General features: G+C 44.3%; 1 protein-coding gene across 5 annotated transcripts in view; it reads left to right on the top strand.

Annotated features, from left to right (window-relative positions):
• The window catches only part of LOC133162526 (neurexin-1-like), a 266,581-nt gene that overhangs the window by 228,185 nt on the left and 21,963 nt on the right, over positions 1-16,433 (top strand). For 4 of the 5 annotated variants that reach the window (XM_061291765.1, XM_061291793.1, XM_061291775.1 and 1 more), the window contains one exon: positions 3,491-3,672. In XM_061291765.1, the coding sequence (XP_061147749.1) occupies positions 3,491-3,672 (182 nt within the window). Of the gene's footprint in view, positions 1-1,643; positions 1,810-3,490; positions 3,673-16,433 lie in introns of those variants that run through there. The other variant, XM_061291801.1, reaches the window with a different exon arrangement.

A 16,433-nucleotide genomic window follows, 5' to 3' on the forward strand; every position in this document is an offset into this window, starting at 1 on the left:
TTGCTAATTGAGTACCGCGCCGAGATCCCTGCTTTTATCGGTTGGGGGACTCGCAAATTATGAAACTCGCTTTGTTTAACAAGCAGCCAGAGCGCAGAGAAATTCTGTTCTGAAATCATCTAGCTCTGGCACCACGGGGAATTTCTTTGGTGGAATGAAGATCTTTACCCCCCCTCTCCCTTGTCTCCGCCTTCTCCTCCATGCGCTAAGGTGGGTGTTGTCAGAAGCCGAGCAGCAGGTGTTTAGCTGCGAGAGAAAAGTGACACCACGATGATGCTACTCATCGGAGACGCCACGCTTCATTAGGGAGAGAACACGCACACATATGATCAGAACCTAGTAGGGAGTCAAAAATCATCGCAACAAAGCAGGTGGTTGGACGCGGGGAGGCGATGGGATTCCAATTCCCCGTTCCCCTTGTAGCAAATTGAAGAGGGAACCACACACACACTAACGGAAAGTGTGACAGGCTCGGGACATATGGCAGATGCCGTGCACGCAGGTTGTTAATTGACAAAATTAACTTCCCTGACGGTGCTCAGCACGTGCGAGGCACATGTGCACAAGACAGACTTTCAGCTCACCGACACCTTTGGGTGGACGTCAACGATAAAGTGGGCAGATTGTAGCACTTTGTCTGGCAAACTAAATTATAGCGTCAGAGATTTCAATGTCTTGTTTAAAAGAACTTTCAAACGCCCCTGCTAGCTTAATATTAACGTATAGTTGAATAAATACGAATGAGTGAGTGAGTGAGTGAGTGAGTGAGTGAGTGAGTGAGTGAGTGAGTGAGTGAGTGAGTGAGTGAGTGAGTGAGTGAGTGAGTGAGTGAGTGAGTGAGTGAGTGAGTGACTGAGTGAGTGACTGAGTGAGTGACTGAGTGAGTGAGTGACTGAGTGAGTGACTGAGTGAGTGACTGAGTGAGTGACTGAGTGAGTGAGTGACTGAGTGACTGAGTGAGTGAGTGAGTGAGTGAGTGAGTGAGTGACTGAGTGAGTGAGTGAGTGACTGAGTGAGTGACTGAGTGAGTGAGTGACTGAGTGAGTGAGTGACTGAGTGAGTGAGTGACTGAGTGAGTGAGTGACTGAGTGAGTGAGTGACTGAGTGACTGAGAATTAGCATTGCTCGCCGTGGCGTGCTAACCTTTCAAGCGACAGATATTTGAATACAAATGGCGGTGCAACACTTGCAGACAGACAATATGCCGATATTCACAGGCGTAAATTCTTGAAGTGACGACTCTTCGACATTTGTCTAAATATTTAAGTGTTGAATTGTAACGCGGAAACAAATTTGACTCAGCTGAGAAATTTGAAAGGTTAAAAAGAAAAATGGGCGGAGTTGAACAAATAAAGAGTTCTGGGAGTATAGTATGGACTCTTTGGTATTTGGCCACTAATAATGCCACTTTTATTTGTCAGCCCTTTTGGACCCTTTTCATCTCTTCTGGGTTTTTTTTTTTTTTGGGCCACCGCCTCTCGTCCTCCTGCTGTTTGCTCCCGCGTCGTCACGTTAGCGCTCGCTAGCTGTTTTCGCACCTTGTTGCCTTTCATCATCCTCTCCTGACTGCCCTCCTCTGCGCCCCCCCGCCTCCCAAACCCCCCACTGTCTTGCTGCGATAATTAGTCAGCACTGAAATAATACAGCCGCCAGAGAATAACAAGAGGCGAGCAAAGGGCTGAGCCACTCCGGGATGAAGGAGGACGACGAAGACGAGGAGGAGGAAGAGGAGCATTCCGCAGAGAGAGGCGGAAGTGTCAGCGTGTTTCAAATTGTTATCCGACCAATGCTGGATGATGAAAGTGTCAGGTAGCTCCCCGTTCCTGTGTCTGTTGTTTGATGCCTTGCTAGCTCTGCGGCTATCGTGGCTAGCTCTGATTGCAGCCCTCCGAGGAGATAACAAGGATGCGTGCGGTGTCCTTTATGTGGTTAAGTCGAGGACCTTATTTTTACCCCCCCGAGAACTCCCAACGGCATTCGAGGCGGAACCATCCTTGTTTGCGTCAGCGGTAGTTGAAACGGTCAACCGTCTTCCGATTTTGCAGAGGATAGTGCCGTGACGCCGCTGCCCGTGGCGGCGACAACGCGGCAGCAGTGGCGCCGTTTTAAATCGGTGTGAAATCTGCGTGCAGAGCGCTTTTAAGGCTCAGGATTCGGAAAACTCAGGCGGAGTTCCATTCACGGCGTGATCTAAGAACACGCGTGGCGACGGTTTCACCGACGGCATCGTCGAGAACGGATTGCGGCACAAAACTCGAGTCCGGCAGCGGCGGCGTGGCCAGATGACAAAATCGACTTGCGATCAAATTTGTGTGCAGAATATTGCACTGCCGCGTCATCGCCTATTTGTGTTTTTATTTTTCTCTTCACTTTCTGCCCTAAGGTGCAGTAGATGCCCTCAAAGTCTTGTCGAAACAGAAAAGTGTCAAGGAAGTGCGTTGAAATGATCTTTCTTGACTGAGATGAGTTTTGTGTGTAGGCTAGAAGATAAATTTAGCTCGGGTTGTTCGATGAGTCTTGTGCATACATGCACGTGTTTCCCACAAATCAAATCATCTTGACAGAATTTTATTTTCAAGGCTAATGGAACGCGCTTCCTTTCCTCCTTGGATTATTTTCAGAGCTTTCCAATTGCTGCTGTTCTGACTTGCTCTCCTGAAATCCGGCAGGCCGACTTGACTCTTTACCCTTTTGAGGACGGAGATGTCATTCTTCTGAGATGGTGGCTTTAGCTTCTCGCTAGCTCACGTTGATGTTCTTCACTTTTTGTGCTGTAGAACGTCACTGTTTCTCAGGTTTTAGTCCAACACCTGTCTGGACTGGACTGGACCAGTGCGGGATCGTCTATAGTCAAGTCAAGTTTATTTGTATAGCCCTAAATCACAAGCAGTCTCAAAGGGCTTCTCATAGACAGAACTTGACAATTATTCTCAAAGCAAACTCAAAAAAACTCTGCCAGGGGAAAATGAAAAACCTTGAGAAGGGACCACAGATGGAAGGATCCCCCATTCAGGATCACCAGGTTGAAATGGATGCAGAGAGGGCACAAATAATATATAATATGAAAATCAATGAAAAAAAAGTGGATGTCCAAGTCAGAGCGAGGGGCTGCCGGAGGAGCCCTCAATTGTCCTGGCAAATCCATCTATAAAATCCAGATCCTCTAGCTGTCAACTAGATCCACTGGATTCTCGTTTGGTGACTCTCAGTTGTTCCTCTCATGATCCAGTCAAAGGCCGTGAGGAAAATTCAAAGCAGAAAAAAATCACCTTGAAGTTTGCCAAGCACTCCTTATCCAAGATGTGCAAAGCTTTTTCAAATTCTATTTTTCCTGCAAACTAATTAAGTGTAATCGAGTGTTACGATTTGCTATTGAGCCTCCTGAAATGAGTTTTTTCAATCACAGGTCAGCATCAATTATTGACCCTTGCCTTCCACGTGCGTCATTGCTCTCGTGTAAACGTTCCTGTTCCCGCTCTGTGTGTTACAGCTGGGACAACTTACATCTTTGGCAGAGGGGGGGCCCTCATCACGTACACGTGGCCGCCCAATGACCGGCCGAGCACACGGGCAGATCGGCTGGCGGTGGGCTTCAGCACGCAGCTGAAGGAGGCCATCTTGGTCAGGGTGGAAAGCGCCAAGGGACTGGGCGACTACCTGGAGCTGCACGTGGTAAGAACAAGTCTCCGTTTTTGGATTGCTGGAGGGGGCGGGGCTTAAATTGACGCAAAAGCCCAAAAGATTTTGCAAATGTTTGAAATAAGCTTATATTTTTATATATATATATATTTTTAGACATACTGCGTCTAAAAACGTTTGGGGTCACAAAATTGTTTGGGTGACCCCAAACTTTTGAACGGTAGTGTATATATTTATTTAGATAATTATTTATAGATTTTATATATAATCTTCTGTGTAAAAAATCTTATAATATATATGTATACTTATATTCATAGATTATATATAATCTTATACAAATATAAGATATAATTTATATATTTAATTCATAATATTTTATTATAATAATATTTACACGACCGTTCAAAAGTTTGTTATATATTTCAAATAAGCTTATATTTGTTCCTTATGTACAATTGTTGCCCACCATTTGAGTTCTGTGCCATTTTTTACGTACCAAAATGATCCGTTGCAGATAAACCGAATCTGTGAAAATTGCTATGGATAAGCAAAGAAAAAAAAAAAAAGGTATCAGTGGTATTTATGTATTCCTGATATGCAACACTGACATGGCAAGGGTCCAGGCTGATTAACACCTCGTTCCATGCCCAGCGATTAGTCTCGTTCATCCGACTTTATTGCTTTCATATGTTACGCTTAAAGGTCATTTAAAAAGCAGCGCTAATGACAACTTGAAATGACAATTAAAGGGAGAGACGCCGGTCGCATTAAACGCACCGTCGCCCCCCTCGATTGTCTCTTTGACCCCTGATAGGAGCATCAATTTGAATTCCGACTTGTAAATAATAGTACAGACCATAATGAGCAAAGCCGACGTTCAGGTGAGTTATTGCTTGTGTTTGGCACACAACTTTATCTTCAGATTGGTATGGACAAGAAAAAAAAAAAAACTCGTCTGAAAGGATAGCTGAGCTGCTGCCACTTTTATCTTCCCCCGTTAGTCATTAGTTCACCTGACTTCCTGTTTTACAAGCGCTCGTCCTCTGTCAAACGTCAGAGGCTCATTTATCCCCTCGTTTCTACCCGCCGCTCAGTTTTCCACGCAGGCGAGTGCCTCGGCCCGCCTCCTCCGCTCCCATCGCAATTACGTTTCATTTGCCGCCGTTCCTCCTGAGCCATTCCCCCTAAATGAGTCCTTTCAGCCGGCGCCGGGTGTTTGGGTCCTCTTAATTATGCTGCGCTTGGCTTTTAAAAGCACCAACGTCGGTAGACATTGGCTTTAACAGACTAGCTAGCTAGCGTGCGGCGTCAACTCCTTGAAGGGGGACATTTTTACAAAAGTAAACAGTTTGTTTTCGTTTACGCTATGACACCGTGGACCAAACAAAATGGTGAGAGAACGTCCGAAGAACGTACCGGCATCTGTGTTTAACCGTGGGCCGAAACATACAGCGGGTTTTAGCCTACTGGACTCAAGCTAGCCAGGTTGCCATGGCTGCCCGTAACAGAGCGATTACTTTGATCGCCGCGGTCCGACGACAAGTCGCATAAGTGCTTCTCGGCTTTCAGTGACGCCTATAGACTGCAATCCACTTCGAGTCAGGAGAGTATGCCCGACCTCCAAGATGGATGCCTTCCCGTTGTGGTAGAAAGATGAGCACAGGTGCGCGCAGCTGATAGTAGCGCACCACCGCGATAGAAATTCTTCTTATCTGTTTCCCATTATGTGCTCCTCTTCCTTTATCTTTGTCCTCTTTCCTGCCACTCTCGCTTTCCATCACCGTCCATTTACCTGACACTGGGACTCTCATGGTCCTCATGTGGAGCACGGTGATGACGGCTACCAGGGGCGCTAGTGAGTCGCAGAAATGCGGTATAGCTTAGATCCCCGATTTCATTACTTTGCGTTGCTTTTAATGACAACGTTTTACAGTGTTGGCAGCAATAAGTAAATACGACATTTTAGCCGTTGCCTATATGTTACCGTAGCAACATTGTGTTATTTGACACCTTATCGTTACCATAGCGACCCTGCTCCATTGCAAACCATCCAGCAAAACTTAAATTTGTCTTCTAGCGTTAGCATATTTGTCGTTAGTTTTAAACACTTCATAACGAAAACCTGGAAAAATAAAAATGCTGCTACTTTTTTATGACTTTTGGATTCCCCGCCGGCCCGCCGGGGAAGTTACGAGAAGCCCTCTTGCTGTTTATAAACAACTCTGCACTATTACAATGCGGGCGATACCACACTAGAGGGGCCTATTTGTGGCTTTGTGGCTTATAAGCAATAAATAGGCCATGCTGGCTTTTTAATATGAGCGCGAGTACTCCTACTTGCCTGGGAACTGTTGACACGGAGTGTTTTATTTAGGTAGTTGTTTTCACTCCCAGACCAAGTAATAGGGCGGGCGATGCGGGTTATTTTTTATGCATAAAGAGATGAGCCATTGATGCAAGAAGCAAATATGGCAGTCGTTCACTTTACGAAGCCCTCGTAAACTTTGGAAAGGGCATGATGGATGGGCTGCGTAAAGTTGAGGCGCTTGCGCCACATTCCGCTCGCCCTTTGCAAAGTGGCGTGGTGCTTTCTGGCTTCTTGATGTTTTGCGACGTTTGTCGCTAATGAAGGCGGGCGGCGGCGGCGCTCACGCTTTGCCAGTCGTTCCGTTTAGATGTCTCGTCTGCATTCATGGGCCAGCGCGTAGGAACGCCTGACTACTTCCTGCTCATAACCTTAAATAATGGCCGAATGCCTCCTGATTGAGCGTTTTCACCTTCTTCATCATATAACAAACGGTAGATTGGTGACTAGTTTTTATGTCCATTCATTTTGAGTGGAGCAAGAAGCTAACGAAAAACAAATCAAAATCTGAAGTGCGTCACTAGCTGTTATTTCCATTTTTTTCAACAGTAATACAATTAGGCTTTCTAATAGCACAATCACTGGCGCTATTTGGAGCCATACCGAGCAGTCATTTTCAGCAAAAAGCCAAAGTGCCTGCCTGACGTTATTGCTGCGTGGAAAAAAAGGTTCTATTGAGTTTTACGCCTGCGTAGCATTTTTCTTTGCTTGTTTGTTAGCAAATCTCCAATTTGAGCGTTTATGCTCAACCGTGTTCTGATTACCACACACATTCTCTTTCCAGTTTGTAAAAAGGACGAGCACTGAGATGAGTCAACCACCTTTGTAAAGCGTGCTGAGAATATTTCGGCCTCATGTTACCTTGAAATGAAATCCGCATTGTTGACACCAAACCATGATTAAAAAAGGGGCAGCAACAATGTGCCGCATACATATCCAAGCATTCACTCCCATTGACGATTATAGACGTCAAAGATTTGATTTCAGTGAGTTCATTAATGCTTTGCTGAAGACCTAAGACAGAAAAAAAATAATGCCCTTACAATTTGTCAAAATACTTTTAAGGATCCTTTAAATTGCTGAATCCATCTTCCACGTTGGGTTGACGAGATGCTCGATGCTTGTCCTTGCTCAAAGTCTCGATACAGCCCGTGAAAGCAAAGTGGTTCTGGATCAATATGCTCTTCGTGTCATAAACAAGACCTGCATGAATCCAAACATGCCCCCCGTGGAAGGCAAAGCAAAACACGAAAAGCTTCGCAAGTGAGCGCTCGGTCTTTTCGGTAATTCTTTACAAACGGTTATCAGGCATTCAAAACGAAATCTTTGAATTCTTTGTCAAAGCTGTTCTTTTTGGAGCTAGTGATGCATGAATGGAAGTCGTGTTTACAATGGCGAGTTACGTCGCGCAATTCCGTTAATGTTAAACCTTTCGCCCTACTGCAAATAATGTTCACTCGCAGCATCGCTTGTATTGCTCTCATAAATCTTCAGCCCAGGGCCTTTTTTTATTTATTTTTTTATGAATTTATCTTATTCTGCTCTGTGTGTGTTAGCGTGCCCGGCAGCGCCGAATGTTGCTGAGGTGAAAGCGTTCAGAAGCTTTATGATGCCCGAGGCAGAATCGACAAAACAATCCGCGTTCATGTTAGCTTTAGCAACAAGCTATCAGACAACATCCGGGTCACGGGAGATCACATGGGTTCTTGTTAATTATCTTTAATTTCAGATTTGCTTATCTGCTACATCCGATTCAGACCTCCAGGAAAGGTCCGCCCACCAAATATTTCGAATTCGACAACTAACTCCATGTAAACTCCAACGAGGAAACTGTCCTGCTGCCTTTGTGCTTCTGCAAAGCTTCCACTTTTGGAGAGGTCACCACATTGAGCCGTTTCAAAGCATGTCCTCCATGCCAAGTCGTTGAGCCTCAAGCGTGTTCACTTAAAGTCCACTTATTTGTTCCACTTAGACAGGGTCGAGTCCACTTTTTAATTGGGCTGTAGTTAATCCCAGCTTTCTTTTTGAGCCACTTTGAGTGGAGTCATAAATGGATTTTTGGACGGCTTGTGGCACAAATTGCTTATACTGTTTGTGTGTGTGTGTGTGTGCGCTGCAGAATTCAGGTTTGCTCACAGCAAGGCAAGTGTTGCAATGTCAAAGCAGCACGTCGAGGACAAGATACTATTAATAGACGCCGCGCTTAGAACACACACTTTGAATAAAAGCTGACAGCAGGCAGGCATCGCCGATGTCCCGATCCGGATCGGATCGCGAGTCCGCAGGTGCGGCGGGTTAAAGGAAGAAGCAACGTGGGCCTAAAGTGAGTTTGAGATGATGGATGAAGCTTTATTGCTTCCAAGAACGCTTACAGTGCACATCCTGCCTGGAAGTGCTGGCGATGGAGCTCTCATTGAGTTTCCCCAAACATTCACTCGATGGATTTAGCAATCGTATTCTTAAGTAGAAATGTCATGTGTCTTTTGATGACACGAGCGCACACAAGTCGGAGTAGCTGCAATGCTTCTGGAAACATTTTGTCAATATTGCCAGAAGTAGTGAATTGCAATTTGTCAGCTTCGATTTACTCTTTGGTTTTGCTTTTCGGTCCGCGAGCTGAATGCTAACGCCAAATGCCGTCTTCTGTTGCGGAGTCATGTATTCTTTCTGCTCCGCGAAGAACAGCCTACCGTAATTTTCGGATTATAAATCGCGTTTTTTTTCATAGTTTGGGTGGGGGGGGCGACTTATACTCAGGAGCGACTTATATACATATATAGTTTTTTTTTCACCTTTTTGGGCATTTTATGGCTGGTGCGACTTGTACTCCGGTGCGACTTATAGTCCGAAAATTACGGTATATTAGTGCCGCGCTGATGAGCCAAGAAGAGTTAAAGCAACGTCCATTTGAATTCGCCATAATTTGAGTTTACTTTTTGTAATTAATGAATAAATATTAATAAAATGCCATTAAAAACAATAAATATACAGTGAGAGCTAGATAAGACTGTCCTACATGCACAAAATCATTTAGCACAATTCAACACAGCAAATGCTAACATGACACATGGCCTTTCTTATCGTCTATGCATTTTGAAGCCAGACGGCCAACTCCGCTGCGTTCTGTGCCATTTGACTCCATTCTTTCCGTTTTCCCGCCCAACCTGTATCTCCGTGCACCAGATCTGTCAAGTCCATTCCGGTGAGCGTCGGTGCTCTGTCACTGCGGCTACGTTAGCCTCGTCAACCTACGCAATCCACTTCCCTTAACTGTGATTAATAGTCGGTAATGAGCTCTTTGATTGGCACCATTGTACATGTGCACTTTATAAAGTCCTGTCTCGGGATCAAATTGAGCGGCTAATCTCTTAAAGTGCTGCTCGGTGTTTGGGCTCCCAAAATGGAATTTTCTCTTCTTGATTTTCTTGACACTGGCTACTCACTTTTTGCGCCCCACCCCAACTTACTTTTTTTCTTTTTTTCTGGCGGTGGTAGACGTGAATTAATTTCTCCAAATCTGACTCGAAACCCAATTTGACGGAAAGTTATAGATGGCTATCTTGAATTTTGGGTCATTAACCGGACCAAGAATTATTTTTATTATTTATTTATTTTTTATTTGATTTAATTATTTCGATTATTTTGATGATGTCTTGCTTCATACTTGTTATGCCGACTATTAAATGAATGACGGTAAGCTTGAAAAGGTGCTTCGATGGCCTCCGCCACTGAGCCTGCTAAAGATCAATTACAGCGCATTGACATTTCCATGACGTCTTTTTAATGGCTTTGATTATGATGAGTCCTCGATGGCAGGTCAGGACTGTGAAGGGTCCCTGGACTGACGTCATACGAGCACAATTTGAGATTCCTACCAAACTGCTGAGCGTTCCTTTTTTTGAGAAACACTGTACATTTCAATTGTAAGCATGTATGCAAAAAAATAATAATAATAACGAGTCTGTTTTTCTTTTTGCGATATACCAACTAGTGGTGCGAGGACAGCCCGGTGAGAAAGAAAAATATCCTAATCTAGGCCACGAGCTGCATTCCATTAACTCTGCCTGCCAAGCCTTATCCATTGATCTGGCCCGATTTGAGAGACTTTCTAACTTTATATATTTTTTTTTATTCAGTTTGAGGAACACGACACGTGCCTCGCTGATTTGACGGATAAAAAGATGGGGGGGGGGGAAAAAACAAAGATGAAAGTGCAGTATTTAGGCACAGCTCTGAAATAAAACGCAGTGTGTGAGTTCGGCAGTTCCGAGAAATGGATGTGATTTTTTTTTTTGCCCTGTCAGGTCTTAAGGTTTACAAAATCAAAACTTTCCAAGACCAGGACTGGTTATCTGACAAACGGGGGGTGGCTGGCGTCTTTTGGGGCCGTTATTAAATGAATATTGTCCACAGCTTTACTCCAAGAAAGCAGCCCACAATTTAGAAGGAGCAACCCGTGAATGAATTTACTCTGCATAACTAGTGGGAAAAAAAATCCAAAAATCGTGAAGAGAAAATGGAGCCCAGTGAAAAGTTGTACTTGTGTTTTGAGCACCAGAAAAGCTTTCACTCCACCAAGGCTCCTCTTATACATCTCCCACGCAGTACAAGTTGACCTGGAAAAAAAAAAAAGCCACTGAGCGTTATTTTGCATCCTTAATTAAAAGTGTCGCTCCTGTCCTGCTCGGGTCCCGAACCCCTCGGCCCGGATGACAGCCATGCAGAGCAGAAAATCTGACAACTGCATCTCGCCGCTCGCGGCGTTATCTCCGCCTCCTTCTGAATTAACTGTCATTATCGCATCCTCGCAGACACTCCTTTTCTTTCTCTATCTCTCCTTCCTCCCATCTCTGTCTCGCTCTTCCTTCTCTCTGGCGCGCCCGCCCTAAAAGTAGGACAACAGCAGAACGAGAGAAACAAGCTTTTTTTTTCTTCTTCTTTTTTTTTTTTTTTTTTCAAAACGGTTCCTCCTGCCCACATTTGAAATGATTTTAAGCGTCAGGGCTCCGGCGATGATGGCGTTGGAGCGATGGCGGGAGCTTATTACATAAGCTGAACACGAGTGGAGACTTGGCGCCGTCACGCAGAGGTGACGTTGAAATGCGGCCAAGCTAACATGGCCGCGTTTCCCGCGCCGGGACGACACGACTCGCTTGTAAACATAGACCCTGCTAGCAAATCGAATATTCTTTCTTCACCACCAACGCTAGTGAACGATTAGCAACTGTTTACATATATGCGAAATGAAAAGTATCTTTTTGGGAAAAATGGCGAGCCACTTGACAAAGAAGATTGCTAGTAGCATCATTGATGACATCGATATTGAGAAAAAGGCCCAGAGGAAAAAGGTGCTATGGGAGATTATTTGAGCCGCATTGCAGCATCCACTTTCATTTAATCCCGCGCCACTTCTAAGCAAGTACTCGGGTTCCCAAAAAAAAAAAAACTTTGTCGAGACACATAAGCTTGGAGTGGCGCCCGAGAAAATTGGTTTCTAAAAAATTCAAGATCAAGTATGATTGAAGCGATGCCAACATGAATGGGAAAGGTTGTTGACATGCTAACGGTTAGCATTAGTAGCTCCAGTGGTGGAAAACATGGACAATATAACAATAGTCACATCTTCTTCTCCAAAATGACCAATATTAGAGTTTGTACGAAGTTTTATAGTTTGGCTAGAAAGGGCGTGAGAGACGGTATGAGGGGGAGAGAGAAAGAGAGGTGCTTTATTGATCCCCAGGGGGAAATTCACGATAACCATAGTTTGAGTCTTATTCATACTCGGAACAACTTGGGAAGTCAACCATTGTCAGAACTTCCATTGAGATGGGCAGGATGATATTGTGTGGTCATACTCCAACCTTCCTGGAGGCCAAACTCTCCCATGGTTGCTTTTCACCCCTTTATGATATTCCAAGTTATATTTCCATGCTGCGGAACGGACAGGTGCGCAACGTGTACAGGCGATCCGTCTTTTCTCAAATCCCGCCAGCTCGTCTCATTCGATGCCAGCACAACGCAAGGGGAATCCTTCGCCCCGCTGTGGATTTTTTTTTTTGTCAGCTAACCGTCTGCGCATAATATTACCGTGGCAAGATTTATGACTCCTATTGGTGTATTTTATCGAAGGGTGGAAAAAAGGGGTGGTTAGGCGCCATCTCCGGTGCACAAAGTAGACAGGAATGGAGTAGAGCATCCACCGGTGTTGATAATGTCCTCCATCACTTGTCCGCCACACAGCCAGCTCGTTAGGAGGCTACGATTTAGCGAGTCGGAGTCCGCTTTGGGCAAGATTGCACTCGGGGTTCCGGCGGACTGATCGGCAAACACGAGCCAAGACAGCCAAGAAGACGTACGAGGCCGTGTCAGAAAAGTAGGAATGGGGAGATGAAGACCTCCGCGGCTTTCATTACGGGCTGTCTGATGCCGGCGTGAGATAGAGACGCTTCTGCGCACATCGGGTCAGGACTCCAATCGCCGGCATCGGCCGAGCGGCGGGAGGAGAAACAATCTGACGCCTTGATGTGACGCTGATGGAAAGGACCCCGGCGGCCTAAAACGGACACTCCCACCCGGCGCGGTGTATTTCGGCGCGGTCCTTGAACACGGCATCCTCTCGTCCATCTCGGCGCTAACGACGCCGCGGTCTGATTTTTACGGCCGCGCGGCGCACGGCGGGCCGAGCATTTGAGACGCGCTGACCTGTGCTTTATGGAGAATAATGGCAGCAAAATAGTTACATTCGCCATTAATGTTCCCCCGATGAGCGTTCATGTATCATCGGATTGGGGCCCCTCCCGCGAGAGTCGTAATGTTGACGGAGAGAGGTGGGAGGAAGAAAAAAAAACATCCATCTTCCCATTAATGGCCAATCAGGTCTACAGGGAGACCTGCTGTGCCTTTTGTCTTCCTTGTTTCGCTGAGCGTCGGTAATGTGGCACCTGTGGGAATGGCCACATCTACATTTTATGAAACACTCAAATCTGGAAGAAGAAGATAATCAAATTAGTTTGCATTTGCATCCTTTTGATGTGCTACGTTTCCAAGAAGTCAGACACGGCAAGGAATTTCCCATTTGTACGTTTCTTAAACACGACCCACGGGGTGTCCGGACCTTTAACGCCGACAAAGGAGCGTTAAATGGACTCATCCCCATTTTGAATGGTCGTCTTGTTGGCGTGCACACGGATGGCCTTGTCAGATCGTATTTGTCGCGCATTGCAAATTGTTCCTCTTCACTGGCGTGATCACAATGAGCCCCCCCCGTGAGCTCGTTCTGGCAGCCCGGAGGCTCAACGCTGAGCGGGTCCATGGACCATTAACTCCTACAGATCCTTGTCTGTTGCTTGGGTCTGGCTTCATAATGTTTGATATTGATATGGGGAATAATAGCACACACACACACACACACACGTTTCTATTGTGTGCGGGTGTCTTAACACTCTGAGCACCGCTGACGTGAAATATCGCCAACGGCAATCCCAACAAGGGAAGCCAACAGTGACAATTGACATTAGGGACGGTACTGAATGAACAAATGTAACGTAGGTAAATATACCAGATTGTAGCCAATGGCTAATTGTCATCTGTAGTCCCTGGACAGGTTGAATAAATAAATAAAATGTATAAATTAAACTAAATAAAAAGTAATTAAAATCAATAAAACAAAATGTATGGATTGAGTTAAAAATAAAAAAGTCGTATAAATAAATAAAATAAAATGTGTAAATTTAAAAATAAAAAGTAATAGAAATGAACTAAAAACTGTCAAACACAAGCATCACAAACAAAAAGGGCAAAAACATTTTGCAGTTGGGAGCATTTCATGACTAGAAACTTCAATTTGGGCTCATTCCATATTCATTTAACAGAAGTATTTAAGAAACTTCATAAAGTTCCATAGAACAAAACAAATACATTTTCAGATGCTCTAAAATGTCAAATATTACACTCCACAAACATTAAAATGGTGTCATAAACCAAAACGGCATCAATTAAAATATTAATTGCGTTTGGCCCAAAATAGGTTATTTGGGTGAAACTAACTCATGTTGTACTGCTGCTCACTTTAAAAAAAGGAATAAAGAAGAAAAAAATAAATATAGTAAATAATGTAGTCCGAATGCTGAAAATTGCCTGCCACTCAAAATGTCCTCTTTTTAAAAAAAAAAAAAAAAGCTTGGCAATTCAATATTTCCCCATTCCTCGTCCCAACTCGCTGTGTACTGTTAGCATTTTCACGTGGTCCTCGATGAGCTAGCTTGTTGCCGTGCGATGCACGTTGACACACAAAGACCGAGCGCGATGAATATAAATGTCGCCGTTTATCTGCCACATGAAGAGCCATTAAGCGAGCAGCGCTGTTATTTATACACCCAAACAGGATGTCATCCGTCTTGATGCGGCGGCGAGCGGGGAGGACGCAAAAAGCTAAACGCGAGCCGAAAGGCAGACGGGACGGACGATAACAATCAACGGGGGCCAGCTGGGTTATTATTTATGCTAATTGGGCTTTGCAATTATGAAAATGAAGAAAGTGAGACCTTTTGAGTCATTCATTGACAGCAAAACAATTAGTTGTCGTCGTGTCGTCGTTTCGACAGCTGCAATGTGACCCCGCGTCGGGGGAGCTTTCATTTGCCAATTAATTGCAGATGACCGCGCCAGGCCAATTCCTTCATTTGTACTGTTTGAGTCAAATATGCAAATGAGGCACTTATTGACATGAGCGTTGGCGTCCGCGCAGAGACGCAGGCTAAGAAAACGGCGGCGAAATTGAGACACGCCAATTTGAGAGTCCTCCTGCGCTCTAATTAAGTGAATAATGAACTTGGCCCAGGGGAAGTTTGTTGTTCTTTTCTGGCTGAGGACGGTGGCAGTCTTCCTCCGCTACTCGCGTCCTCTGTTGACATTTTTTCCACGACGACATCCTGACACGCGCTCCAATTAGCTTTATTGTTACCCAGAATGCAATTGGGCGTCAACTGCGTGACTGTGATCTTTGTCAGGTGCTAACCTTTACAACTCAAGCACATTGGCAGCTAATTAACGCCAACATTATTAGCATTTGGCCGACTTTCTCGTCAACTTTCTCTGTGTGTGTGATTCCTGCGACATATGGATTAAACAAAACAACCTGTTTTGTTTCAGCGTCAGCGGGTGGTTGCGTGAGACGCAGGTGTTGTGTGGATGGTGTGTGTGTATATATATATATATATATATATATATATATATATATATATATATATATATATATATGTATATATATACACTATCGTTCAAAAGTTTGGGGTCACAAAATTGTTTGGGTGACCCCAAACTTTTGAACGGTATTGTATATATTTATTTAGATAATTATTTATAGATTATATATATAATCTTCTGTGTAAAAAATCTTATAATATATATGTATATATTCATAGATTATATATGATCTTATACAAATATAAGATATAATTTATAATATTTAATTCATAATATTTTATTATATTATTTACACTACCGTTCAAAAGTTTGGGGTCACCCAAACAATTTTGTGACCCCAAACTTTTGAACGGTAGTGTATATATATGTATGGATATATATCTACCGTTTTTTTCCATGTATAATGCGCCCCCATGTATAATACGCACCCTAAAAATGGCATGTTGATGCTGGAAAAAAGCCTGTACCCATGTATAATACGCACCCAAATTTTGACTCCTACTTAAGTCGGTAAACGTAAAATTATTTCAGAAAAAAGATCATCTTTGGGAACAACCGGATGTTATTCTGCCGGTCAGTATCACTGCGCATGCCCTAGCAAACTCAATAGCGAAGAAATGTTTCGGATATGTGTAGGGTACATTGTGACAGCAAACGAGCAGGTGATCGAGCAAGCGTCTGATACCAGAGCATTGTGTTTGAAGTGAACAGCAGAGAAGAAAGCGCATCGGAAATGGCGGCCTCCGTATCATATCCGGATAAAAAAATAAATAAAATTATACCCATGTATAATGCGCACCCCAGATTTTAGGACAATAAATTAGTTAAATTTTGCGCATTACCTACATTATACATGGAAAAAAACGGTATATATATATATATCTGCCACCCTTTGTGGAGGTGTGATGAGAAATGAAAGAACAACACAGCAGGCAGCCAGCCATTGTGTTCTCCTTATCCATGTTTGCTCAGTTTAGCGCGGCGCAAATATTAGCTCCTTTTCATTCGGCCGTCTCCCCACTGAGCCTCACCGCGACGAGGAAAGTTCCGTCCAAATGATCTTCGTTCGTGAGATGAGTTTCGATGCAAGCACTTTGGTAAACTTTTTATTAAGTAAAGCTCAGATACGGCAGAGAGGAAAGTTTTTCAAGTTTAAAAGGATTCCGGGCTGTTGTTTTTGTTTCCGCGGCAGAGTGACAGGAAGGCAGATGGAGCAGGCGAAGGG

This window comes from Syngnathus typhle, linkage group LG1, assembly GCF_033458585.1.
Source record: "Syngnathus typhle isolate RoL2023-S1 ecotype Sweden linkage group LG1, RoL_Styp_1.0, whole genome shotgun sequence".
NCBI classification, from domain to species: Eukaryota; Metazoa; Chordata; class Actinopteri; order Syngnathiformes; family Syngnathidae; genus Syngnathus; species Syngnathus typhle.